We start from the raw sequence: 26669 nt of genomic DNA on the forward strand, positions 1-26669 counted from the left end.
AACAATAGTCTGAGGACTGTCTTAAATGGAATGGTAAAATCCATTTTATAATACAACATTGTTTCATTATAGATATATCCCAGAATAAGCAATGTAGGATGAAATAAGGCTATTTTTTTATGTAGCTCCACAGTAAAAGAAGCATCTCTCAAGCATGGCTAATGCTTTTGTAATTAACAACTGCAATTTCAGGTAGAAAACTGAGTTTTCCCATGATCTAAGTGCAGGAACATTATCTTAATACACAAAGCCTTCCTTTCTAGCAGGAAGACTGAAAAGACTCCACAGCAGGATTCAAAGACCTGAAATCACAATGTTAGATTCAGGTTTTTTTTTTCCCCCCAGAATCCATTACTGACTGCATTACCAGTACTTAACCATAAGCTTTCTCAGCACACAGAGGCAAAACTGTTTTCATAATGATTGCAATTCTCTAATGTTAAAGTATTCAACAGTCTACCATAGTTCTCTGGATGTACAGTAAAGTACTGTGGTACTTTGGAATAGAAATGTGAAGATCTCATGACTGTGCAGTTTGAAAAACAGAAAAACGCCCACACCAAAAAATATTTTCAGAGACTTAAGTCAAGTAACTGTGGTCAGAGACCAACTTGTATAAATATGTGTGTTTAAATTTGCTGTTTGGAATGTGCATAGTGAAGCATTACAATATTAACAGGGACACTGCTATGAAATGATTCATGTGATCACAGTCAAGCAATGTCAAAAGTGAAAATTAAATTTAAACCAAACTGCTTGTGATTAAAGATCAGTCCTTATTGTTGAAACACAGTATTTCCAGGATGATTCATTTCATGAAACATTAATTTTACAACTGAAGACAATAACTGCACAGAATATATGTTAAGCAAACAATTTAATGTAATGAGAGCTTTACAAAAGAAAACAGCAGCCACATGTATCTGTGGAAAAAAGAACATGAAGTGTGTAGAACAGAATTAATACTATGTATGTGTCAACAGTTCCTCAAAATTAACATGAACTTTACATTCTGTTAGGGCTCACTATTCTTGGTAGTTAAACTAATAAACAACAGCTGCTTGCCTGGCGGATTAATAGATACAAGATACCCAAGCCTGCAGCATTTAGCTTAACACAGAAAATGATCTTATATGCATACATCCCATTAAGTTCTATGAACAGACAGTTAGTAGTTTGGTAATGAAAAACTGATCTGAAGCAGCAGTTTAGCGGAACGTGAGGATGGGTACATAAAAAGAATTTACACAACACACAAGACTTCAAGACTTTCAAAGGAATTCATAAAGCTTCTGCAAGACAGATTTATTGCCCATTTACAAAGAACAAATGGTAATTACAAGAAAAACATAATAATTAAACATACAAGCTCTGGAATTTCTTGTGGTTGAGATGCATTGTTAAAAACAACAGCTGAAGGGGCTGTTGCGAAGACGCAATGTAACCTCTGCAGTTACAAGGGGACATGACTGAAAAGGTAAGACACAGATTCACCATTGTGTGTTCTTCGAATTGCCTCAGCCAGGATCATGGAGATGTCAATAAACTGAAAGGAAAAAAAAAAAAAAAATCAAGAAGATAATTTTTGTGGGATGTCAAGAACAATCAACTATACAGTTTACAATATAAACATTGTTTACCATTGTGCTCTTTTACTTCTAGGAAATAACATTAAGGCATTAGGTACCTAACATTATATAAAAAACTGCATTAATACAAAGTACAAACTCAAAAAAAATGAATATGAAAGCATTGCATAAGATTTCGACAGTATCCTTGTGCAGCAATTATTTTAGCCATCAGATGGCAGTGTCTGCTTGACACAAATACAGTTTAAGGAAAGTATACCTTTTAAGTGCTTGACTTGTTTCAATAAATACCAAGTTAATTTTAGGCTTTTTAAAATTAAATGTTGCATTAAAAAAAGACACCCTCCACGCTGTACTAAGGAAAAACTCCAAAAGGGACACATGACTTCCCAGAACAATCTCATGGAAAAACTACTGACATTGTCAGCTTTGTATTCTCAGTTTGGTTTTTGAAAAGACACATATGTCATTGTTATGTCAACATTGTTATCTTGAGCATTTTCATTAGTGTACCTAAAAAAAAAAAAAGTCATCACCTAAGGTTTATGTGGCATCCACAGTAAGACAGCTGTTACTACAGCTATCTGTAGTAAGTAGATAAGCTCCTAAATACAAATATTGTATGATTAATATTGTTTTTTTTTAAAAAAAAAAAAAAACCACAACTTAAAAAACCCAGCCAATTTTATGTTTTCCACTTTCAGTCAGGCATACTCAAATCTTTGCAAATATCAAATATTTTGCAACACTCTATTGTACTACCTGAATCCACTTAAAAGAATCCTTTGGCATGTTTTAACAAGATGTTCTGCAAACAAAGCTGCATAAGGTATTTTAGAATATTATTTTCTTCTCAAGGAAGAAATTCTAGCATCAGTGAACAGTAAAATACAAGTCCAGAGTTTAAACAGATGACACAGCCACTACTGTACCTGGATTTTTGGGCAGTGTTTCATTTTCTCTTCTTGGGGAATTGTATTAGTTACTACAACAGCTTCAAACGATGCATTATTAATCCGAGAAATAGCAGGACCAGAAAAGATGCCATGAGTAAGAATGGCATAAACTTTAGTAGCTCCAGCAGATACTAACCTGTAGAACACAAAAGAAAAGAATGCTGTGATGCATGTTTACATACATGGCTATAGATGAAGCCAGATACAAATCTCTTAAAACTACATTTTACACAAATTCCTCCTGGAAGCTACAGGAAGATGCAAATACATCTACAAAATAATTCAGAACTTTTTCAGCTTATACAATCAAGTCTCACAAAAAAAATTCCTAATGAAATAAAAGAGTTCTTATCAGTAGCAGTGACGTTAATCTAAAATGCTGCACTTTTGACCACATCAGTACAACATACAACTAAATTCCAGTACAAGTTTTGTACCTATCAGGCAAAAATGAAGTATGTTGGATAGCAGCATTCACAACTCTATTGTGCCTCCATTATTGTCCACCTTTATTTTCACTTGCAACTCAAACACTTTTGCTTAGAAAGTTTCCAAGGAAGAAGAAATGTTAATGATTTAAAGCCTAGCATAAAGACATGCTGCTGGTCCAAGCACGCAGTGAAATGATGCAGCACAGCAGAAAAAAAAAAAAGTATAAATCAAAGAGCTAGAATGCCTTGTGAATGAGTCAGAATCTCTTAATTTGGTTTTGACACTCAGCTATGTCCTAGTTGCTTTTCTAGTCTTACAAAGGGAGGTCCTGAAGAGTGGCATTTTATCAGATCATAGCATAAGCACAGTAAGATAGGAAAAAAAGACAAAAACCACAGAAACATCATCTAATTTTGAATGACTCAACAGAATCAAATCTTTCTGGCCATTCTCAGCATTACATTTAGTAGCTGCAGCCCACAAGGAGAATGCACAGGGTGAGTGTGTACACAGGGTGTGTTCTTCAGTGTGTACCTAAGCAAGTCAATCTGCTGTATCTGAAAATACATTTCTTAGTTAATTTTTTTTGATATGCATCTAGGTTGCTGATATAAAAGAGGCCTAAGAAGTATTTTGGTGAGCAGATCTAATTAAGCGCAAAGTACATGACACCTAGGTATGGCATTAATGAAGAGTACTACTTCACTCCAAAAACATGACATAAGATAGCATTACTCAAGCAAAAGCATCTTTCTTATGACCACTGTAGACATATTGAAGGTTTCTGATGGTTTTAGACTTAGCTTTATAGAAATATACTAAAGGTAAATAAAGAAATGGTTCTTTCATAACAGGAGAGAAATAAAGGCATCCATTTGGACAGGAATTAACTTCCTCTATACAAAGGAGTATAAATAAAATATCCTCAGCTAGGAAATTTGTGATTTTGATCTGCAAAGGGCACAGCCCAGAAGCACGCTTTGGGATCTGATACAGATTTGTATGCTGATAGCAAACAACTGCACAATACTGCTTTGCAAAATTCCATCAAATTTCCAAAGTGAATTTTTGACATAATTTTATCTAGATGCAAACAACAAGCCTGCAACTGAACACTGTAAACTAATGGGATGATCTTTATGTCAGACCACCAACAGTAATGTCTAGATCACTTAAGCTTTACCCTGTTGCTTTCACACCATTTCCTACAGCATTCTCCTGGAGAAACTGGCTGCTCATGGCTTGGATGGGCATACACTTTGCTGGGTAAAAAAACAGCTGGATGGCTGAGCCCAAAGAGTTTTGGTGAAGGGATTTAAATCCACCTGCTGGCTGGTCACAAGTGGTGTTGCCCAGGGCTCAGTACTGGGGCTGGTTCTGTTTAATATGTTTTTCAATGATCTGGAGAAGGGGATTGAGTGCACCCTCAGCAAGTTTGCAGATGACACCAAGTTGGGCAGTTGACCTGCTTGAGTGTAGGAAGGCTGGGTCAATGTGCCGAGGCCAATGGTATGAGGTTCAACAAGGCCAAGTGCCACGTCCTGCACTTGGGTCACAACAACCCCATGTAGTGCTACAGGCTTGGGGAAGAGTGGCTAGGAAGCTACCTGGCAGAAAAGGACCTGGGGGCCTTGGTCAACAGCCAGCTGACTATGAGCTGGCAGTGTGCCCAGTTGGCCAAAAAGGCCAGTAGCATCCTGGCTTGTATCAGAAATAGTGTGACCAGCATGATTAGGGAAGTGATCATCCCCCTGTGCTCGGCACTGATGAGATTCCCCCTCGAGTACTGTGTTCAGTTTTGAGTCCCTCACTACAGGAGGGACATTGAGGTACTGGAGCCTGTCCAAAGAAGAACAAAACTAGGATCTAGTGAATGAGTCTTATGAGGAGCGTCTGAGATAACTGAGGTTTTTTAGCCTGGAGAAAAGGAGGCTGAGGTGAGACCTCTACACTCTCTACAACTGAAAGCAGGTCATAGTGAGGTGGAGGCTGGTCTCTTCTCCCAAGTAATAAGTGACTGGATGAGAGGAAATGTAGATTGGATATTAGGAAATATTTCTTAAATGAAATGGTTGTCAAGCTCTCTAACAGGCTGCCCAGGTAAGTGGTTGAGTCACCATCTCTGGAAGTTTTTGAAAGAGGTGTAGATGTGGTGCTTAGGGACATGGTTTAGGGGTGGACTTGGTAGTGTTAGGTTAACAGTTGGACTTGATGATCTTAAAGGTCTTTTCCAACCTAAAAGATTCTATGATTCAGAATAGAGTCAGGCAGGAAGTACCACATGGACCTGTTTTGGATGCAAGACTATTTGATACTTTCATAGTGCCTACAAATACATTGGACAGGAATATAAATTCAAAATGCTCTTAACTGAGATGTATTAGCCAAATCATGTCCAAGAGTAGCAATGATACAGTAAATGTTCAGCAACATCAATTTAAAACATTCCTATGTTTTGCTCCTTAGGAGCTATGGATGGGCAGGAGCACTTTAGTATCACTTAACTGTAATACCTCACATTTGTTCTAACTAAATTGCAGTCCATTTCTCCAATTTGTCAACATGATTTGGAAGCTAGAGTTACTGCTGTATATTTTGAGTTGTGAAGATACCGCAATAGGAAGAATTAATCATTTCAGTAATCAGCAGATTTTTTTTTTAAAAAAAAAGGCTACAGACATTACCAAAGTTCAGTACAGTCAACAACGCCAGCTTCTGTGGAAAAAACCCTACTACTACCCTGAAATGTACCAGCATGAAGTGGAAAACCATAAAGTAATCACAGCTTGATCACAGGACTGTGACTGATAGACTCAGAGTGACTTCATGCTACGGAGGTCAGGTTGGGTTATAGGTGTGCAGGACACAGCAACTGCATTCATCAGCTATCTTCAGGTTACACTACAGTGTGGCAGGGGGCCAGTTCATAATAATACTTACTTGTCTGCTGCATGACATATTGTCCCACATGTGTCAGCCATATCATCGACAAGAATTGCTACTCTGTCTTTCACATCACCAACCAAGACCATTCTGTCCACTTCATTTGCCTTCTTTCTTTCCTTATGAATGAGAGCAAATTCCACATTCAGTCTGTCAGCAATTGAAGTAACCCTGGTACAGGAAGAAATATAACACATTTAGAAAACTATTTTAAAAGAATGAACAGAGGCATCACGTGTATTTTCCATAAAATACAGTTTTTATGTTTCCTTGCTTTCAAATTCCTGTAGCACAAACCTTTGCTAGTAATGAGACAAGTTAGAAACAATCTTGCTTCACTGCTAATAAATACAACCAGAGAGTCTTAAGCTACACTCCAGAAATAGATATTTTTTTTTTCTTTTATTGAATTGACTTTGCTTTTCTGTTATTAAGTGCCTGGCCTTGAAAACATTTCAGCTATTCACAAGCTTTTATTAACTTATTGCAATACCTAGTCACACTAAATAATTTAAAGTAGAGGTAGCCTCAATCCTAAGCCAACAGCTGCATGCACTTTAATATCCTAACTGAAAATACCACTGCAGGAATGTGAAAACAAACCAATGGGAAAAACCAAACAAGTTAATAGTGATTAATAGTTCTTTTAGCAGTACTTGACTACTAATCAAGTAGCTTACTTCATTAGCAATTCCCTTAGCAATACATCTGCTTGACAAAGATCTTTAAAAACTATTCAGGGTGACCTCTGGTGGCCAGACAAACCTCCAATAACAAACAATTTGTTACAGACTCCTGATTGCTTTTTTTTTGGTTTTCTGGTGATTTTTTGTGATTTTTTTTTTTCTTTGTTTTTTGTTTTAATATACCAGAGCTGCGAGGTATAAAGACACAGGAATAAACAGCTTTTCTATGCTGCTTCAACCTTGTAGCCTGTCTTTTAGAATACGTTTAGAATGTTAACAAGGTTATTGACTACACAGAGAACACAGTTTTGTTTCTTTACCACTTAAATATGAAAGATTTGTTAGCTGCTGCATTTCAGCAACTGGGTGATAAACAAAACCACCAAATGTTCTGGCATTTTTTTGTGAACAATAGTGTAATTTCATAGCAAGTCTCAATAACTCAGAAGCATTAAGATATCAATAGAATTTGCATGCCTTATTTCAATCACAAAATTTAATAAATTGGGAAAAAGCAAGCAAGTGTTAAGAAACAAAAAAGAAATCAGATAAATTAGTGCAAGAACATGTGGGTTTTTTAAAATTCTTTAACACTTATAGATTTAAATTTTGAAGACAAACCTTCTTCACATTCTGTTCACTTTTCATTAACCCAAGTATTATTTTGAAGTTCTACATGTTTTAAATGGAAAAGCCAGATCTTTTTTTTATGTTTCTGTAAAGAAATGTAACTCATTTCTTTACATTATTGGAGGTGAAGGAGAAGCTGTGAATTTATTGAAAGCAACATCTTTTCTACTGCAACAGCAACTGCTTGGCTGCATTACAACAGAAAGGTATCACAAATAGACTTTATCTACCTATGTTAAATGCAGTAAGAGTAGTCCTCAAAAATAAACTCTCACAATCAAATTCATAATATACAAATATTTGCTAGGGGGGAAAAAAGGTCTTCTGACTTGAATTCTTAAAGGCTGTATTTTAAAAAAATAATAATAAAAACTGTGAAAACAACAGTATTCAGACAGGAACTAACCAATTTAATTGACTGAGTCATCTGAATTTTACAATGCTTTCTATAGTTCATATTCTTCAGATCTTTAACTTGATTAATCTACACAGGAACAACTATGGAATTCTAATTACTCTTATTTCCCTATTAGTTATTACAACATGAACATTCACAAAAGACCCAAGGACTTCAATTAAAAGGACATTATGACACCCTTTCATATTTTTCCCTATACTACATTCCAAACATTTAAATCTATGGGCTTACAAGAGTCTTACTTCATTTGATTTTGTTCCCAATCAGTTTTGTAGCAGCAGCATGACCACTAAAACTTGAGAATAAGTATTTCACCTCAATGGCATGCTTTATCACCCCATCAGCCAGCATGCTTATGAGCTTTTACATTCGTTTATACTCAATGGATAGCAAATAAAATTCTGCTAAATGAGTATCGCATGCTATGAATGAAGAAGCACTCCAATGAACTAACTTCTCTATTTTCACCTTTTGCCACTGAAAACAAAAACTTCACTCCCTTTTCCAGTGTTTACAGTGCACAACTTAGGGTCAACAGGTTTACAGATGGAATGCAATAACAAAGAAAATAGAAACACGACTCAAGCAAGCTCTTACCTAAATGCCAGCAGGTATAGGCCATATGCTTTGACAGAGAAGGGAAACTTAGGCAATTCCAGAGCGAAGCAGGAAGAGGTGCAGCAACTGGACTAAAGAAGCAAGCAGCAGGAAAAATCTCTTCCCTCCTGCGGAGGGATTCAGCTAATGAGGCCATATCCAGGGAGAGAGAAAAAGATATTCTTTAGAGTATAGAAAGCTCCTGGATGTTTTCAAGCATGAACAATATTGAAAGAACTATTCTGGTTTTACACTGCAGTTGGATTCATCGGTGATGTACCCTGTATCTTGCACAATTCAGAGGAAAAGAGAAGGCTAGACAAACTAGTTCATTAAGCACTAACTATATGGAAAACTAACAGGTTTAGGCTTGTATAGTACCTTTTTGCACCACCTGCATCAGGTGAGACTATGATACAGTTTCTCCACTCCAAAATATTCTCTTTAATCCATTGCAGCACTGCGGGTTCTGCATACAGGTTATCTACTGGAATGTCAAAGAAACCCTGTCCAAAAGAGAAAGAGTTTCATGAATGTATGTTTATGTCTTACTGGGAACAAAGACACAGTGAAAGAATCAAGCCTTTGCCTTTCATATATGGTAGGACTTTAATTAGTATTTTACACTGGCCCGATTCTGCCCTATGATATTATTATCAAATGCAGAAGTTAGACAAATATTAAGATCTCTAAAAATCTCACCCAAGAGTAGTGAAATAAAACCCAGCTGTTCTCAAATGATATAAAAATCAGAACAGATCACCTTCAGGCACTCAAGTAAATTCATGCTTGTGAAAAGCCCTCAAAAAAATGCAGTGAGTAATACTCCCATAAATTTCAACTGCTTGACATGAACAGTAGTATTTCAATATGGAGAAGATTCAAGTCAGTATTACTTGAGCAGCAGAAATGGAACCTTTATTTTTGTGTAAGTTATAATGCCAAGAAATCTGTGTTAGACCACAAATGAAATTGCTTTTTATTTGCATGACAGCCATCTAGCATAATAGGAAATTCTAATTAAATAGAACACCATAACGGGTAGAGAAGGTATTTTCTAGAAAAAACAAGATATCTTAAAAAGAGGTACATGTGAGAATAACAAATTATGTTTGCTCTGTCTGAGGAAACAGTTTTGTGATTTGCTGGATTCAGCAGTAAGCCAGCTAAGGGTTGCCAGCCTCAAACTCCACTTCTCTTAAGAGAATAGCGTCCCCTTGGCTATAACAACAAAACTCTACCTAGGGCAATACTATAAACTCTGACCAGGCCAAGATTACAAGAACTTGCCCCAAACCAGTATATTTTATGTTCTGGGAGTTCTTGCACTAGACTCTGCAAATTCCACAGAAGACTCCAATGCACAAATATTCAAAGTGCCTGCAAAATCACCCCATAAAAAAAACAAGGCCGGTCTCTTTCAAAAAGGGGATTTAATTAGAAACAGGTAGTGAGACTTTCTCTAAACACTGAGAATTACACTTCTGTACATAGCCTTTCAAAACAATGAGGACAAAACCCCAGAGAATTAAAACTAGCTTTTCCCAGTAGAGCCCCTAGTCACAATAAGAACTGATGGTTACCTGGATCTGAGAAGCATGCAAGTCCATGGTGATGATGTGGTCAGCCCCTGCAACTGACAGCATGTTGGCAACAAGTTTTGCAGAAATTGGAGCACGACTCTGAGGAATAAAGCACAAACGTTTAATTTTTAAAATTATTTTGACTAGATTCAAGGAGTCAGAAAATTAGCTACTTCATTTGGTTTTTTTCCTTTAGAATATATGGAATCTAGATATGAAGAGCTAGAGAACTTTAGCCAAGCTAGCCTGTCAATAGCTAATGTTGCTACTAGGGTTTTGAAACTCAACAAAACATTTAGGAATATCTAAATCAGTTTGCACAGTCTGCCTAATAATGCTTTGTAGCAATTAGGCTGACTAATAAGCAGATAAAATTAGGAATAAAATTTTCCAGTTCTTCTATTTAAAACTTTGAGTTAGCCTTTCTATAGCAGAAAGACAGATAATGTTCATTTCTCTAAGCCACTACCCTACATTAACATCCAACTCTCAAGCAACTATCCTGTTCTAAAAAATGCTGCCAAAACCACAGATTGAAGGCAGAGTGAACTCAACTTTTGAACGCACTGCTTTAAAACAAAGTTAGTATCAAGCATTTCCTCACAATACAGTAAAGCTTGTAACAGATCTACATTGGCAGGGAACTTCTACCCTAGCCTATTTATTCTTTTTCACTAATTCGGGCTTAATTGTTGAATGCAATTAGGATTCTAGAATTCCCAAAAGGGACAGCAGAGTGAAAAAAAACAGAGAAGTGGAAAGAACAAAAGAGCAAAAATCTTCTAATTAGAAAAGTTAATGCTAATGTCAAGAGCTTTTAAAAAGTGACAAGGATGCAAAATGAACAGCAACACAAAAAAAGAGAAGGAAAATCATGACTGGAGGGTACCTTGAGCAACGCCAAAGTTTTTTCACATTTTTTTAAGCTCTGAAAAAAGCTATGTTGCCCTAGACAGCCCTAGAAATACTAAACAAAACCTTATGTTTTCTTTTTGCCAATCTTTAAATAAGGCTAATAGCTGGCAATAACATTAGCATGAAGGCAGAACTGCAATTCAGAGATTCCATCTCACTGTCAGACTGCTTTATGCTGGCACAGTATCCTTGCCTGCTACAGCTCTTTATCAAACAGCCTCATTTGGCCTCCTAGGAACCCCCTCTCCCTCCAGTCTATACAATTTCAGAGTACCTACGCTTTCCTTCCACTGATGCTCAAGGGCATAACCTAAGATAAGGTGAACCACTGCCAGTTTAACCTGGATGCTTTTCTGTCTGTCTCACATCAAGGAGTCAGTATTTTCCTCAAAACTTTTTCTAATTTTGGCAGAAATTTGGCATTTCTCTGTTATAGGATTGCCAACATACTTCCAGAAAAGAAACTGAGATATTGCATTCTTTCTTATGGCTGGATCAAGTTTATCATCATTATTACAAAAATGCTTCATTCTGAGAACTACCCCTTTTGGTTTTAGTGGTGATGTTCTGTGAAACACAATTTGGTCTGTATAAGATACATAGAAGGTATATGCAACAGCTAGCACTTCCCTAGATCTCTACAATTCAGATGCATATAGCTTCCATAAGAGCTTGCTATCATTAGCGCTTCAACACAGATGATTTTCCAGTTACTGAGGACTATGCTGCTCCTCATTTAAAGCTGGTTCCGTAAGGTCCCAGTTGGCCAAAGCTTTCTGGATATTTCTATTATTAGTAGTAAACTTTTGGTTCAAGCCACTCAAATTACTAATCACTTCAGCTCATCTTAGTAGTACAAACTGACACTTTTAAGCTGGGTTTCAAAGTATTCTGAAACCGCTGGCAACATATAATAAAACACATCAAATAAAATCTAACAAGTTTAATAAAACAAATCTACTCTCTTGACTCTACCACAATACTCTCTTAACAGCTCTTTGCCAAGACCTGGTTTTATGCTACAGTTAAGTTGGACTAGTAGGTGATGCTGAAACCAAAGTTCGGCTCCCCTGCTTGTCCCATTCCCTTCTTCCCAGGCAATACACTTCCACCACTTCCCTTGTGCTGCACACTGGGACTTGTCTGAACCCACAGCAACCAGATGGGGCAGCTAAATGGAAGAGAAAGGAAAAGAAGATGGCAAACCAGGACCACCCCCTCTGGCAGAAACAAGTGACTAGCTCAAGCTAGCAGTTAAAGGCAAATTACATTCTTCTCAGAACACGGTTTGCCGTTTCCACTCCATCCAGCATACTGAATTTTGCTTGTATTTTTTTCCATTTCTGTTCAATGTGAATGCCACTTAGCCAGTTTCATGAGTACACCCCAAAATACTTTCCTGCATCAAATACTAACGTATACGTTACCAGTTGGTACTTCTTTCAGCTGCTGGCCTTGCAGGCTGCCTTCCCAGAAGGAAGAACTTGAAGGTTTTACCACTAGGTAACTTGTTTTAGCAGACATGCACACATCACAGATTGCCTACGTGTTGACGGACAGAGGGTCTTGGAAGGAAAGATAGCCAGACACCAATACCTGTTTCTCAAGAATGGGCTAATAGGAGATTAAGACAAATGAAGTTTGCAGCTATCTGACAGATTCCTTTACACAAAATTGTGCATTAATGAAAACACACGACACATTCAAAAGGGTTTAAGATTTGATTGCTTGCATAGAAAATAAGTTTGTGCTACAATATGATCCAAATTGAATATAATATTATTTTAAAATCAAAGGGAGTATATTCATGGGAACCTCAGATAACCCGGCCTCATTATTCAGAAACTTGGATGACAAAGGTAGATGAGAACTTAAGATTTTTGTTTATCTTGGCATTTGTAAGGTTTGCTTCTTATCAGAGAGGCAAGAACACAAAGAAATTCAGAGTATTCATTGTTCCATTCTTTGACACAATTTGAGATTAGTTTCAGAATTATTAGTGTGAAACGCAACATTACATTATGTACAGAAACTAAATTGTAAAAAAATAAATCGCTGAGTTTTTAGTTCCTAAGCAAATTCCCCGCTTCGGTATAACAAGTTATATAAATTATTTCCTCCTTTGTGATGCATTACAAATTTATTCACTATTCTTAAAGATACCAGCAGCGGGGGACAATCCACAAGGCTAATACAAACAACCTCACAACAGTAACTATGCAAAGGACACATAGCTGAAAGTAAAAGTTGTCCATCAAGATTAATACTCTGATGTCTTTAAGTATCTTATTACATTGTCTTGCTCAAAATGCATCACATGCATACTGAACAAAAAAAAATAAAAATCCAAGAAACTCCAAAGTTTTATAACTGGAACTTTCACTTCCAAGAAAGCCAGTTGTGAAGTATATGGATACTGAATGTTCACTAATGTATTACCTAAATTTATCATTTCAAAAATGAGATATTCCTTGAAGCTTCAGGGGTTGACAGCCATTATCTTGAATGTCCAGACTAATTTTTAACTGGAAGCTAGGAGGTTTCTAGTAGCAAATTATTCCACAAGATTACTGTCATGGCCTAGGTGAAACACAACTGAAATCAAGAAGTGAAACTGAAAACGTTCCCAGTTATACATAATGTAACCCAGTAAGTTTCACCCTTTAAGGCCATATTAATGGAAATGCATAGCGTTAGATTAAAAAAAAAAAAAAAAAAGGATACCTACCCAACGCTCCACGGACCCCTTCTACAAATCAAAAAAACAAGGTTACATGAGCTGTGGAACACCAAACTCACCTGTCACTCTACTTCTAACTTATCTCAAAGGCATCCCTCCAGCATCCTACATGAATGTGTTCTGCCCACGTCTTGGAAGGTTAGCATAATTAGAGGATGCATAAATGCAACTGTGGCCAAAGCACAGATACACCTGAGCTAATTTTAAATTGGCCAGTTTGTGTACCAGAAGTATTCTAGTTTGTCACAGTCAAGCACTGCCATAGAGTTACCAACTTTTCTATGATTCTCAGCAAGCCTTTTTTCTTTTTATTTAAACCTCTGTTTCTCATGTAAAGCCAGTCCAGGTTTAATGCTTAAATATCCAGAGTAGATTACACAGGCCTTGTTCATAATATGATTTTTTTACTGCAAGTCTGTTTCCTTAAATAAATAAATGAAGAGCACTTTCATTACTCTCAGCAATCATAACTGCAACAGAAGCATGAAGAATACAGGGTTATTTCAAGCAGCAAGGCCTCAGTCTAGTTAGCTCTTCACAGATTAAAGTCAACAACTTAAATTCAAACCAGAAAACAGCATCCAGCTAGTGAAGATTATACTGCTTCAGTTCATAGTCAAACTACGGCAATATCTTTCACCAGAGAGAGGAAAATCTGTGTACAACCATAGAAAGAAAATGGCTGGCACTTTGCTGACACTTCAGGCAGCATACAAAGCTTGTGCACTCAACATGGGTCAAAGACCAAATGATGTGATGCAATCCAACAGCAGGAGGAAAGATCTCCCTGTCAATAAGCTGCCCAATGTTGACAGCTATATTATAGCTTATTTTGCAACATGAAGGTCAACTACCAAGGTTAATTTCCAAAGATGGCAAACATTTTCTCAGTTGCAAAACAGAGGTTAAAAAAGAAAGAAAAAAGAAATGATTTGCCTAGAATTGCAGGAGAACTCAGTGACACCCAGAGAACAGTCTGGAACAATGCTCAAAATCTCTGTTAATCAAAATCGCTTCCCTAGGCTATCCTATATCTTCAGATGGCATTTCCAAAAGGCAAAATGCTCCTGGGTGGCATGCTAGGTTACCACACTGTAGGTTTTAAGTGTCTCTTGGAAGTCTGTCACATGACTTTTGGGTACCCTGGACAAGGTATAACCTAGATGCATGGAAAACTTAGCACATACTCATCCTTTTCTCACACCAAGAACTTACAGGATGGTCCAGCAGACTCCTCCAATAGAAATTTGGAAATAAAAACCTAGTCAGATGATTTCCTTCCCTTTCAACACAATGTTTATCACTCCCATTTCAAGCTCTTTTGATAAAAAGAAGTCTGTCAGCTTTCCTGATTGAGAGAGAGCATTATTCAGCACAAAACACAGCAAAAATGAAGTTCCAAATCATGTAGGCAAAGAATAGGGAGCTACTATTTAACACCTGAATTCTGTTTTTGGAAGTATAACAAGTCGGTCTTGATAATATTAGTATGGCCTTGGGGAGCTTGCACTTAAAAAATGACTACACTAGAAAATAACTTTTCTGTATTTAGTTTTGTTCTCAGACCTCACAGGCTGATCATTACATATTTTGTAATATCTGCTATTATTTTTAGCTTCTGCATTACTTCCCAGTCCTGCTATGTTTTATATAAAAGAATGTGAAGAACAACAGAAGCCCTTCAGGATGGTTTTCTTGATGCCCAAATTGAAAAGGACAGGGCGGTCCATTTATAAGAAGTATCAGAGAGGGGCAATTTTCCAAAAAGACAAGTACTGCAATCCACTCTTAAAAGCCAAATTCACATTTATTCTTGTTAGTTCTTTTCAAGCGAGTTTAGGTAAAAGTAACAGTCACATAACATATTAAAGTGTTTTGGTATATACAGTGGAGCTAGGAAAGTTTAGTTCCATGTTTTTTAAAAAATCAAACTCATTTGTCAAAGAGAGTTTGTTACTATGTTATCAACTTGGCTGAACTGGTATATTCATCAGTTATGGCAGATCAAATTCAGTAAAAAGGCACTAAGCTCAGAAGAGGATTTATGGGATTTCTATACAATTTTTGGTCTGCATCAATAAAAATACTTATTACAGATAAAAAAAGTTTTTGTAAGATCTGCCTCATAAAATAATGTTTTTATGAATTAAGGTTATGCATTGCAGATTTACTCAGCTCTTTCCATTTGGCTCTGTTTAACCACATAGGGTAAAACCCACCTACATAATGGTTACATCACTTCAAATTTAGGATTTAATTCCATGCAATTAAAAATGTTTAAAAGTGTGTGCTCTCTTCATGTATAGAGGCTAAAAAAAAAGGCAGCTAGAAAAAGCAGGAAAAACAGTCCTGTGATGTGAGGTTTCCTAGCAGAGAACTTTGCAATTCACCACACACATAGGATGTACCTTCTTTTTCAAACTGAAGGTGTGCCCATTATCAAGCAAAAAAGAATTTATTGCCTCACTTCATTCACCTATAGATGATATCATTGAACATTTTACCAAAAAAGGATGAAAAAAGCACAAATCTTTCAAATTACTTAAATGTTTATGAAAATATGTTTCATCTCCAAAAATTTCAAGTGAACAAGCTGAAAAAAAAGCCTTCCAAAATTACACAGTTCTTACCTACCTTATCTTTCTTATCTTGCCTGGCATATGGAAAACATGGAATTACAGCAGTCACTCTGGAGGATGATGCAATCTTGCAAGCATTGATCATAATAAGCAGTTCCATTAAGTTGTCATTTATTTCTCCACAGCCACTCTGGATGATATACACATCTTCTCCTCTCACACTTTCACCAATCTCTACACTGAAAGAGCAGGAGATGACCATTTAAACACTTGAATTGCTGGAAAAGCATTATTAAAGAATACAAAAATCAGGTTTGTTTTAACAAACTTCCATACATTTATACCCATTTATAGTAAATTTTTTTTACAGCAGTTTGGATAACTGTCCTCTTGATACAAAGTCTATTTCAATGTAAGCCAGTCTAAAATTTACTTCAGCCTAAATATGGTCTTCATAAGGTCAGCACCAACCAACACATCATTACGGCTGTAGCACTGACGCTGCTGACATTGTTATTAAAGTCGATGCTACTTTTTTTGGTTTAGTCTGTATATTGTGTCCTTGCCATCTCCCAAGGAGATGGCCATTTAAAAAATAACCTAGATGATAAGAACAGAAACAAAGTCAACTTTAGAGCACTAAATACTACCTGCATGAAAATACCTCCTTAAAAAGGGCAATTATTTTTCTATGATGATTGTTACTAAATTCAAGGAACTACTGCATTTTGTAAGAGAGAAGTATCAAACCACACCCCAAAAGCAGAAGTCCAGTTAAAATCTACACCAAGTAAAGTAATTTACACTTATGTCCAAGTAAAGTATTTAAAAAAAAAAATCTTAGAGAAAAAGCTAAGAGGGCTGCTCACGAACAGCTCAACATGAATCAACAGCTCTCGCATTTTGTCAGTTGTTCCATTTGCTGTAACTGCACTTACATACTTTGATACCTTATGGTAGCATCTAAGGGCTATTTTATTTTTACACAGATTTCAAGGCAAATTCTGATAGTAATCGCTACTCACATCACAGAATTCAATAATTAAATAGAACTTACTAATAAAGAGGAAAATAAATCAGTTGAATGTGGATTTTTTTTCAACTGTAGACCCAAGCAAGAGAAATCTACTGTTGAACCAAACTAACTTTTCACACCTGTTACTCCAAAACTTACACATAAAACCAGCAGACTAATCTTCATTTTTCCCTTGAATCCATGCACAACATTCAAGAAACACCCAGACTTCCTAAATAATTAGGCAATCAGACCATTCAATAAGGTAGTCTTAAGTATTAAATGCTAAAATATCATAAGCTCTTAAGAGGTAATAATCTTTACCCAACCCACAAATAAGCAAAAGCTTCTAGCTGGAAACCATCCAAATGGCCCAGATGTGGGTAAAATAGTTTCTGTGATGGGTCCTTCAACTCTGAGGCTTGTTCTAGTCAAACACAGTCTGAACAACTTTCGTTTATCTGCTTTCAGGGTGCTGTGTAAGACTCATTAGTTTTCTGTATCTACAAAACACAGAAAGGAATTTACTGCTTAAAAACATCTTAACGATATGCAAACATTTGAGTTATCAGCATCAAGATAGTTGAGTCCATGCTCTCAGCTCCCCTATTTGACTCCTCTACAGTCCCAAACAAGCTATAAAAATAGATCCTGTCTTAATTTTTCCTCCTTAATTGAATAATTTTTTTTGCCTGAGAATGCTACTAGCAGGATTTCTTAAGGTCAAAGAAAGCAAACCACCTATCAAACACCAGGAAGGACAGAGGTGGTCAGGGACAGTGTCATCTGCAGATGTGTCAGTATTTATCCAGGAAACCTTTTGGAGGCTTTCATCATGGCACAAAGACACAGTTCTTTGGTCATAAAACTTACTTCCTTGTTCAAGTTTTTGATCAACAGGATAGGGCTATTCAGAGAAAATTGCTTTGATCAAAATATTTTCTTCGTTTGTTTTCCTTTTTGGAGCTAAAAATGCTTTGGTCAACATAAGTTAAGTTCAGCAAGACACTAAGCATATTCCGTAATTGGAAGAATTGTTCAGGCTTAATTATAAACCCTACCAAAGACAGTTCTGGTATTGGAATAGCAGGTTCCACTTCCCAGAAGAATAAACAAAAATAAACAAATAAAACAAGAGACCTGTCATTGCTTCCAAACACACAAATCCAGCTCAGAATAAAGCATCTACCCTCTAGTTTACAGATGCAGCCTCAGTCATCATTAGAGATTCACGGTTGTTGTTATGAGGGCTCTGAAAAATAATAATTACCACTTGACTCAGAACTTACACAGACCTGCTTAATACAACTGTTGTCACATACCACACCACCACATGCAAAAAAATCCATGGCACCTCTTTCAACCCAAGACTGTAAAGTTACACTCCAGTTATGAAAATTAACCTAGGAGCCATTACAAAAAAGAAAGTGGAAAGACTAAGAAGAAAACACTGACAATTTTCAGGGGGGAATGCTCTTGGAGTGACAAAAAAGGGCAGAATAAAATTTTAGTATTTGGGGGAAAAAAAAGTAACCACTAGTTTTGTAGACACATTATGCAATAGGAAAAACACTTTGCTGAATGACAAAAATAGATGATCTTAATGTTCATTATGTGCACAAAGAGCACAGAATTATAACGCTCAGAGTAGTTTTGCTCCTTTAAAAATCAGTAATTTCTAAGCACATTGCTAAGAAATAATAGGTTTCAGAAGGTCAAGGAATACACTTTGAGATAAACATAGATCTGGTTAATACAATGGACCTTAAGTGATGCTTCTTCCACTGCCATTAACTACTATGTTTTCAATGACCTTGGGCTAGCAATAACTTTTTCATCTTGTAAACAGCTTAGAAAATGAAAATGCTTGTACTTTCTCTCTTGGAGCATTTGGAAAACTTTTGGTTACACTTTTCAGGCCAGAATGACATGCTTACTTGGCACACAGAAATGTGAAAGTATGTGTTGTATACAGAAATATCTCTTCTAGTGGACACAGAAGCTATGTGAAGACTAAAATAAATCAATCTTAAATTAATACTTGCATACCACTCAGGAGTAACCCAGCTAAAGGTGTCTGAGAATAACAATGTGATTATTGCACAAAGTTCTTCTCCCAATCAACTGGAGACAGCCATGCAACAGATCAGTATCTCTTACTGTCTACCTACTCATAGATTGGTATTGAGATGTATTGTGTAGACTCAACCAAAAGGCACACAGGTATCTATTTTACCTTCATTGAGCCACACAGTAAAAGATAACCAGTCACTGCATTACAACTATTCCATCAGACGTTGCCCGTACTAACCACATTGGGGTTTTTTTTGGGTGTTGTTTTGTTGTTGCTTTCGGGGTGTGTCAGCAGTTTGGGGGTTTTTGTTTGTTGGGGGTTTTTTTTGCCTTTTTAATTTGTTTTACACAATCAGCTATAAACCATAGATATAAATCAGCTATAAAAACAATAAGAGATTATAAACTATAGTATCAGATACCTGAAGCATTCCACTTCAAGTACCTACTGGAGATCACAAAGCTAACAGCAGTCAAGCTTTGTGACAGTTATCTTATTAACTACTAAATTCCACTTAGACCATCTATATCATGACCCAGTTAACTGTTTGGGGGAGTTATTTAAACGTTTTCACATAGTGAGGACACAAAGGAAGGACACAAGAACAAGCTCTTCCCTCAAGATTACAAGATCTGTTTGTTTTATGCAATTTAATCAAATTCAGCTATTTGGTAACACTCAGTTTAAATAAACTTATTGTTCAAGAAGAGTCAACAGAACCTGTACATTAAAAGTCCTGACACCACACAATTGTGCTTTAAAGCAAAAATTATAGAAATTAATACCCCACAAAAGTAAATTTACTATTTGAGCCAGTTGCTTGGAATCCACAAGCACCAGGCTCTACCTGGGAAAGACAGGCTTAAGTAAGGACATGATGAAAACCAAGTTTGAGTGTTGATATCTGACTTCATCTTGCAAAGGCTGATGTGAGAGTTCAATTTAATAGGTAGAAACCTGGAGAGACTAATTACTGTGAATTAAGGATAAGGCTCAAAACCCACTTATGTTACAAACATATTGCAATGGCTGAAGCACCCATTACACAAAATTCAAAATCAGGAGTAACAGCAGGCTGAGCTCCTTCTGAGCTAGATTTATAGTACACTCCCAACAAAACTTACAGTGATGGAAATTTTAAATTTTTGCATCGTAAGAATAATGTTGTGGGGAAGCAGGGGAATAAGTATGCAGAGCCAGACTAAAATGGTAAATAATGTAAGTCTGTAACTAGGATTCTGTTGAAATCATGCACTTAAAAGGGCTCTATGTTCCTTTTAAAGTAATTACAACAGATTAAGTTTCTAGCCATATTTACAAGAAGTAAGATTTCTCAAGCAATTTACATGCCAATGAAGTAGATGTGTGCTCCAGGCACCAGAGAAAGGGCCAAAATTTAAGGTCTAGAGTCCTCATACAGTGCGCAAAAGTAATCAATAACTCAAGTGATCAAAAAATCCACATGCTGAATTTGCAATTCATTGAAACTCAGCCAATGGAAAGCACTATGCAGAGGGGTGTGTTTGAACTCTTACCTTTGGGAACACATTTCGCAGCATAAAGTCTTTTAATGCAAGACCTCCAACTTACTGGGCAAATATTTTGACTGCCATGACTTTTATATAACAGAGTGAGTACCAGCAAAACCCAAAGCAACAAAGAAACAATAAAAATGCCAGCATTAGTTTTAAGTCTATAGGTATCCCGTATCTCCTGGCACCCATGGTCTCTCCTTAACTCCAGGCTCTTCCACTTGGATTAACAGCTCCAAGACCAACCCCCAGTTAGATCTTCATGGACAATTGCCTTGTCTTAACGGTGGGCACTGGCATGGTGAGTGCCACAAGGCAGGAAATACCTTCTTAACCTCCACTCTAGCACACAGCCTGCCACCACAAGAGAAAAACACCTTCACGTGAGCAGCTCTGGATTGAGCCACATGCAGTCTGAAAGGAACGCTCAGAAATTTGGAAACAAAGGTCTAACAAGCCTGAGCATGTGCAGAGAGTCTTCAAAGGCTGAGTGCCAAACACTTCACCTAAGGACACATGGGATTGTCAGCCATTATTCACACAAATCAGTTTTTGTTTTTAGATCTCAAGCATTTAGCATCTACTTAGAGAGGTGCACAGTGTGTACAGCAAGGTCAATAAAGTGGAAGTCTCAAACCAAAAGCTTTGAAGCATTTTTTGGCTTTTTGTGATTCAGAGCATGAACTGTGTGATAAATGGTCATATGTGCCACATCTTCAATTCCCTATATAAACACACTCAACGTGCAATCTGGAAACAATTTTTATCTTACTCAACCAAGTTGGTAAAATCTGTTTCTCCAGCCTCCCCTTGCTCATGACAGCAGCGAGCAGGGAATGAGAGAAAGAGCCACCTCTGCTGCTGCAGGCAGGGCACGACCCCTGGTTGTGAATCTCTCTCTCAGCAGCTGGGTAGTATGAAGAGACACTTTACACCCCAGCACATCCCTGATCCCTACCACCTTCAGCCAATTTAACACCATCACCTGAGCTTTCTTACTCCACAATTAGGGGTCTGCAAACACCATAACCATCTACTCCAGCGAGGGTGATACAGCTCATGGCCCCTGCAGCAGCTAAACCCAGAGGAACCAGGGTACAGGATACATAGCAAGGTCATGTCTCAGATGAGAGAACTGCAGTAGAAGAGCTGGAGGATGCTGAAGGGGAGATGGGAGAGAAAGGTTACAGCCCAGTACTGAATTCTACATCCTTGGTATATAGCACTGATACAAAAGTTTCCAGGTTTGATCCCGATTTTTTTCAATTATTTACTTCATAGAACAAACTGGTTTCATTACCCTGCTTTGTGTGAAATAGAGACTGACATTCATCCTTGTAAGAATTCTCCAAGGAAACATCAGCTATTTTTTTTTCCCTATCTTCCAAGATTAAACTTCAGTCCAAGACACCAAGATACTTTTATTCATTTACTTACAAGTAGCCCTCATATCAATAACAGAGCTTTTCCCATACAGCAAATAACGTCCCTTTGTAGTTCAACTCATTTTCCTCTGTAAAAGCTGAATAGCATAAACCTAAGTTGATGTTTCTGAAGCCACCCAGCTTCAGCAGTTAAGGCTGCAGGTACGCAGCTTCCAAATTGACATGTGCCAGGCAGGACTTCAATTCCCTTCTTCATGGATCTGTTGGGAAGATCTGCAAGAAGACTCCCTTCAGCCAACGAATCTGACAGGAAGAAGCAAGGAAGCTCCCAGCAATGGGTGGGGGCACTAACTACTTCCTCTGGGAGAGATGCATATAAGAGGATGCCATCTATGACTCCAGTGACATACATTTAATGATCATTTTGTTAAACGAGCTCTGGGATTCAATTGTGTATCAACTATAATTAAATGCCATCTCAATGTATTTGGAGACAGTTTTGTAAAAAACTTCAGAGCATTTAATATCTGTATGCTTCTGTTACACATGAAACACAGTTTCATGATGTGGAGGCTACAACAGCCATGTCTGTTTAAGGACCTCCATTCCTTTCCTCTTCCCCCAGCCTGCCAAACTCTGCTGATGACGGTTGCTTGTGGGGTTTGAAGATGATAAATTGACTGAGCCCCCATTGCAGCCCTAACATTTTGCCAGATAAGTGAGAAGGTCACCCAAGCTCCTACCATGACACTGTGGCTAGCACTTAACTGACACGCAAGCTTTGAATACTAAACAGTTATCTTCTACAACCAGATATTATTGAGGAGCTCTCTCACTGCTTTAGTTAGGGCTGCTCAACTTCAGTAGTCATCTGAAGGAAAGCATTTCCGTACAATTTAGACAGAAGGAAAAAATGGGGCAGTATTAAGTCTACCTGCAATTTCCCCTCTCTTCCTCTGGCCCAGACATTACCTTTCTCAGATCTGTGAGAATACTGAAGGCCTAAAACAGAAAAGAACTGGAATATTGCTAGATATGCTAGTCCCAGTATAAATTAAGAAGAGAAACCTTTCCCATTTTAAAGGCTCTGGAGTTGGGAGTGTACCTGCCCATTTAACACATTGCTTGTCAGTGGTGGTCCTATCCCTGATAATGCTAAACTCAGGGTACAGCTTTAGTTCCTCAAACCCACTTACATCTGCTAAGAATTGGGACCAAGACCTAAAGCCTGTCTGAGCTGAAATATAATGCAAAATATTTCATGACTTTTCCCTTCGCTGTATTCTGCAAGCCAGAATCTAACTAACTGCAGTTCTCAAGTAAAGGGTTTCCACCTAGGACCCCCTTGACAAGGATTTAAGCCCAGGGCTGCATGCATTTATTAATTTGCATGTAATTTACATTTAAGTTTAAGAGAATGTAGCAAACAGCAAAACAGAGTTTTTAAACAAAAGGTGAATCTTCTCTGCAACTTGCTAACTTAACAGATCTGACAAAGCAAGAGTTTGTTGACCCTCAGGCCAAGGCTTATCTGTTTGCTCGGAGGTTTGCCCAAGTGCCTTGGGGAAGGTTTAATGTTCTTTGAGCATTTTAACCATCAGGTTCTAGTATTCTGCGATAGCGTAAATGTATTTTGTAATGCCAATACACTTGTTTATAAATTTAAAAATGCAACAAAAAGAAGGAAAAAAAAAGACTGCTGGATTATCTTTCTGTATAAAGAAATAAAGTTTTGCTTACATACACACACAAAGAAACTTTGCTATGCAGACAGACTGAAAATCCAGGTGCCTCAGAAAAGGACCACTACAGTATAAGTATCTTAACTTTAGCTATAGTTTAATTTCAAAAACATTGCTGAGGAATTCTTTTATTACTATTGGTGATTTTCTTATTATGAACATGAATCTACAAAACTGGAAGGCCAACATCCTGAAATAAGTTGTTAAGGATATTGAAAAGATTACCCACTTAAAACATTAAGTAGTGGGTACAACTGTATTTGCTGAAGGGGAAACAGGAACTTCATTTTAGAATCTCAAAAGTACGAAATTGTAAAAAAAGAAAACAAAAATAAACACCTAAGGATTTAAAGTGTTAAGGCATTTTAAGTTCAGGAAAAAAAAAAAGAAAGGAAAAAAACATAGACAATGCCAGCCTCGCAGGGTTACAACAGAAGTAACCAGAAATAATGTTCAGATTAGATACATACCCTCATATCTATACCACACTACATCCTTACTTGCCTAAGAAAATAAACTGGCACTGCTAGATTAGCCAAACCACCAACATGCTGCAGTCACCACTACCTACTTGTTTAATGGCAGAGGCCAACATTGCACACCTGGAAAAACAGGTGTAATGATAGAGGTTATCATGTCCTGAAGCCTAGAATTAACTTACTTCATAAAATAAATATGCAAACTTTGGAGATAAATTTCTACCTTGGATAAAATCCAAATCAATTAATCTCTGCTTAAAACATAGCAAACAGCAGAACTAAAGATGTGTCTCTGTAGAACAAACATTTTAAAAAATAGACATAAGTTAGCAAGAAAGTCATGCAACCAAATACACAAATTAAGTTTTATCATGCAGAAAAGAGATCAAAGAGCAATAAAGTGAGTACGGGGCTGGAAAGACTTGAGAGAAGATTTAAACCTTCATTTAATCAGGAATGAATAGAAGAATAAACACCAATGGAAGAGGGTTTATAGTAATGCCAGTGAGCATAACTAGAACAAGAGCAATTAAACTGAGAATGCAAAAACATAGACAGAATAGAAGGACAAGCTTTGAGAGAGCAATTTTAGAATACACCATGTTAATCTTTCAAAGGAAGCAATGAAAACACGCTTGTTCAGGAGATTCGGAACAAGAACAGATGAAAATAAGCATACAGTAACTTCAGAGGCTAGCCAGATACTTGCAGTCAGGAACTTGTGTTTCAGAACCAGCTGGCAGCCCAGTCTCGTACACCTATACAGAAAAAACAGCTGCACAGTCCTACTAGCTCATGAGACAAACGTACAGCTGCCACCTCAATTTGAAACTCTTCATTAAAGATGAGTAAATAAAACTTGTGGGTCAGAAAGCTAAAATGAGAAGCTAGATTAGTGAGGCAATATTGGTAGAAAAAGCCCTAGCAAGTGCATTCTCAGAGAGTCAAGGCAAGCAAGCTATCCTCATGGTTTCACGCAGGATCACAGTCACTCTCTGCATTTTGCTGGCCAGGAACATAACACACCTGCACTTTCAGTAGTAAGCCAAGGCCACCATACCAACTGTATTATCCTCATGCAGAGTCTGGGATGAAGAAGGGGAGCCACACAGGAGCTGTGACTGGTGTCACACATACACAGCGGGCTGCTGATACAAATTAAAGACCCGTCACAACAAACCCTCAAGTGTGATTTGACCCAGGCTCTTTGTCAAGCATCTGATCCATCCAAAAATCCTGGTCTTACATCCACTCACACACAGACCTACTTAGGAAAATGGCATAATACACTGTGATTTATAACATCAAGATGATTTCATCTTTAGGGAGATGAATCGTTTAATTAACTAGCTGCAAAGGGTGGGATGAACCTCAGGCTGCCCGTGGCCAATTCCACCCTCACCCCACTGGAAGATGCTCTTCACCTGCCCCGGGGGACTTCGCCACCCCTTCCTCCAGCGCCGGAACTGCCCAGGGGAGCGCTCCCGAGCCGGGACACACCAAGCGACCCGGGACAGCTCCTCTGCGGCGCTTGTGCTCCCCCAGACCCCTTCTGCCGCCGGCAGGAGAGGAACGGGGCGGGAGGGCAAGCAGGACCGAGTGTGTGTGTGTGGGGGGAGTGTTGCCGCTGCCCGCTCCTCTCCATCCCACCCACCTGGTCTCCTGGTTGCTGAACTTCTTGGTGACCACCTTGCCCAGCTCCAGCCCGAGCCGGTCCGCCACCCGCTGCGACAGGTCATGGTGGGAGCTGCCGCTGAAGAGCACAATGTTCGGCATGGCGGGGCGAGAGCGGGGCGGAGGTAGGCGAGAGAGGCCGCGGCGACCACGGCGCCGGGTCAAATAACCGGCGTGGCGGGTCCGCCCCCGCCCAGGAGCGGAGGGGCGGAGCGAGCCGATGGGGCGCGGGGCACCGGTAGCGGCGGCGGCCGTTAGCCGGCGGCCGTTAACCGACGGCCGAGGGGTGGTGTTAGGGCGCGCCCTCTCCCTCCTCCTGCTCCTCCCCGAGCCCCACGTGCCCAGGTGCAGCCCGCGCCCCGTGGCGGGCAGCGGGGTGCCGGCCTGCCTCTGAAGCGGGGGTTGGGGCGGGCTTTACCTCAGGCGGGCAGAGCTCGGCCGCCGCTTCTCCTTCGTCGGTTGGGAGAGGGACGGACGGACGGAAGGTCCTGACGGGCGTTTGGCATGTATGGGGTTCAGGTGACGCTCTCACCGAAAAAAGCACTCGCCAACTACAGGTATAGCGAGGTGTGTGTTTCGTTGGGTAGGTAGCTAATTAATTTTAGCCACCAGAGCTGTCCTTGAATAACCCGCAGCCGATTCTATATATACCCCATTCATTTTCCATTAACATGTTTGTTTTTCTCGATCGTTGCTTAGA

At 38.4% G+C, this 26669-nt stretch overlaps 1 protein-coding gene across 3 annotated transcripts; it reads right to left on the reverse strand.

Annotated features, from left to right (window-relative positions):
* Positions 1 to 860: 860 nt before the first annotated feature.
* Positions 861 to 26101, reverse strand: PRPS2 (phosphoribosyl pyrophosphate synthetase 2). 3 transcript variants are annotated; one of them, XM_074167976.1, is made up of 8 exons: positions 25950 to 26101; positions 16124 to 16307; positions 13478 to 13498; positions 9835 to 9933; positions 8633 to 8757; positions 5918 to 6091; positions 2522 to 2681; positions 861 to 1546 (listed from the first exon to the last, which is right to left on the reverse strand). In XM_074167976.1, the coding sequence occupies exons 1-8, from the start codon at positions 26069 to 26071 to the stop codon at positions 1454 to 1456; spliced, it is 978 nt and encodes a 325-aa protein (XP_074024077.1). In that variant the 5' UTR covers positions 26072 to 26101; the 3' UTR covers positions 861 to 1453. The 3 variants fall into 3 exon arrangements, with proteins under 3 accessions (XP_074024077.1, XP_074024245.1, XP_074024163.1); XM_074168144.1 differs by lacking the exon at positions 13478 to 13498 and having other exon boundaries at positions 25950 to 26071; XM_074168062.1 differs by lacking the exon at positions 13478 to 13498 and having other exon boundaries at positions 16109 to 16307; positions 25950 to 26071.
* Between the last annotated feature and the right edge of the window lie 568 nt (positions 26102 to 26669).

The sequence above is a fragment of the Numenius arquata genome, chromosome 1 (genome assembly GCF_964106895.1).
Source record: "Numenius arquata chromosome 1, bNumArq3.hap1.1, whole genome shotgun sequence".
Taxonomy (NCBI): Eukaryota; Metazoa; Chordata; class Aves; order Charadriiformes; family Scolopacidae; genus Numenius; species Numenius arquata.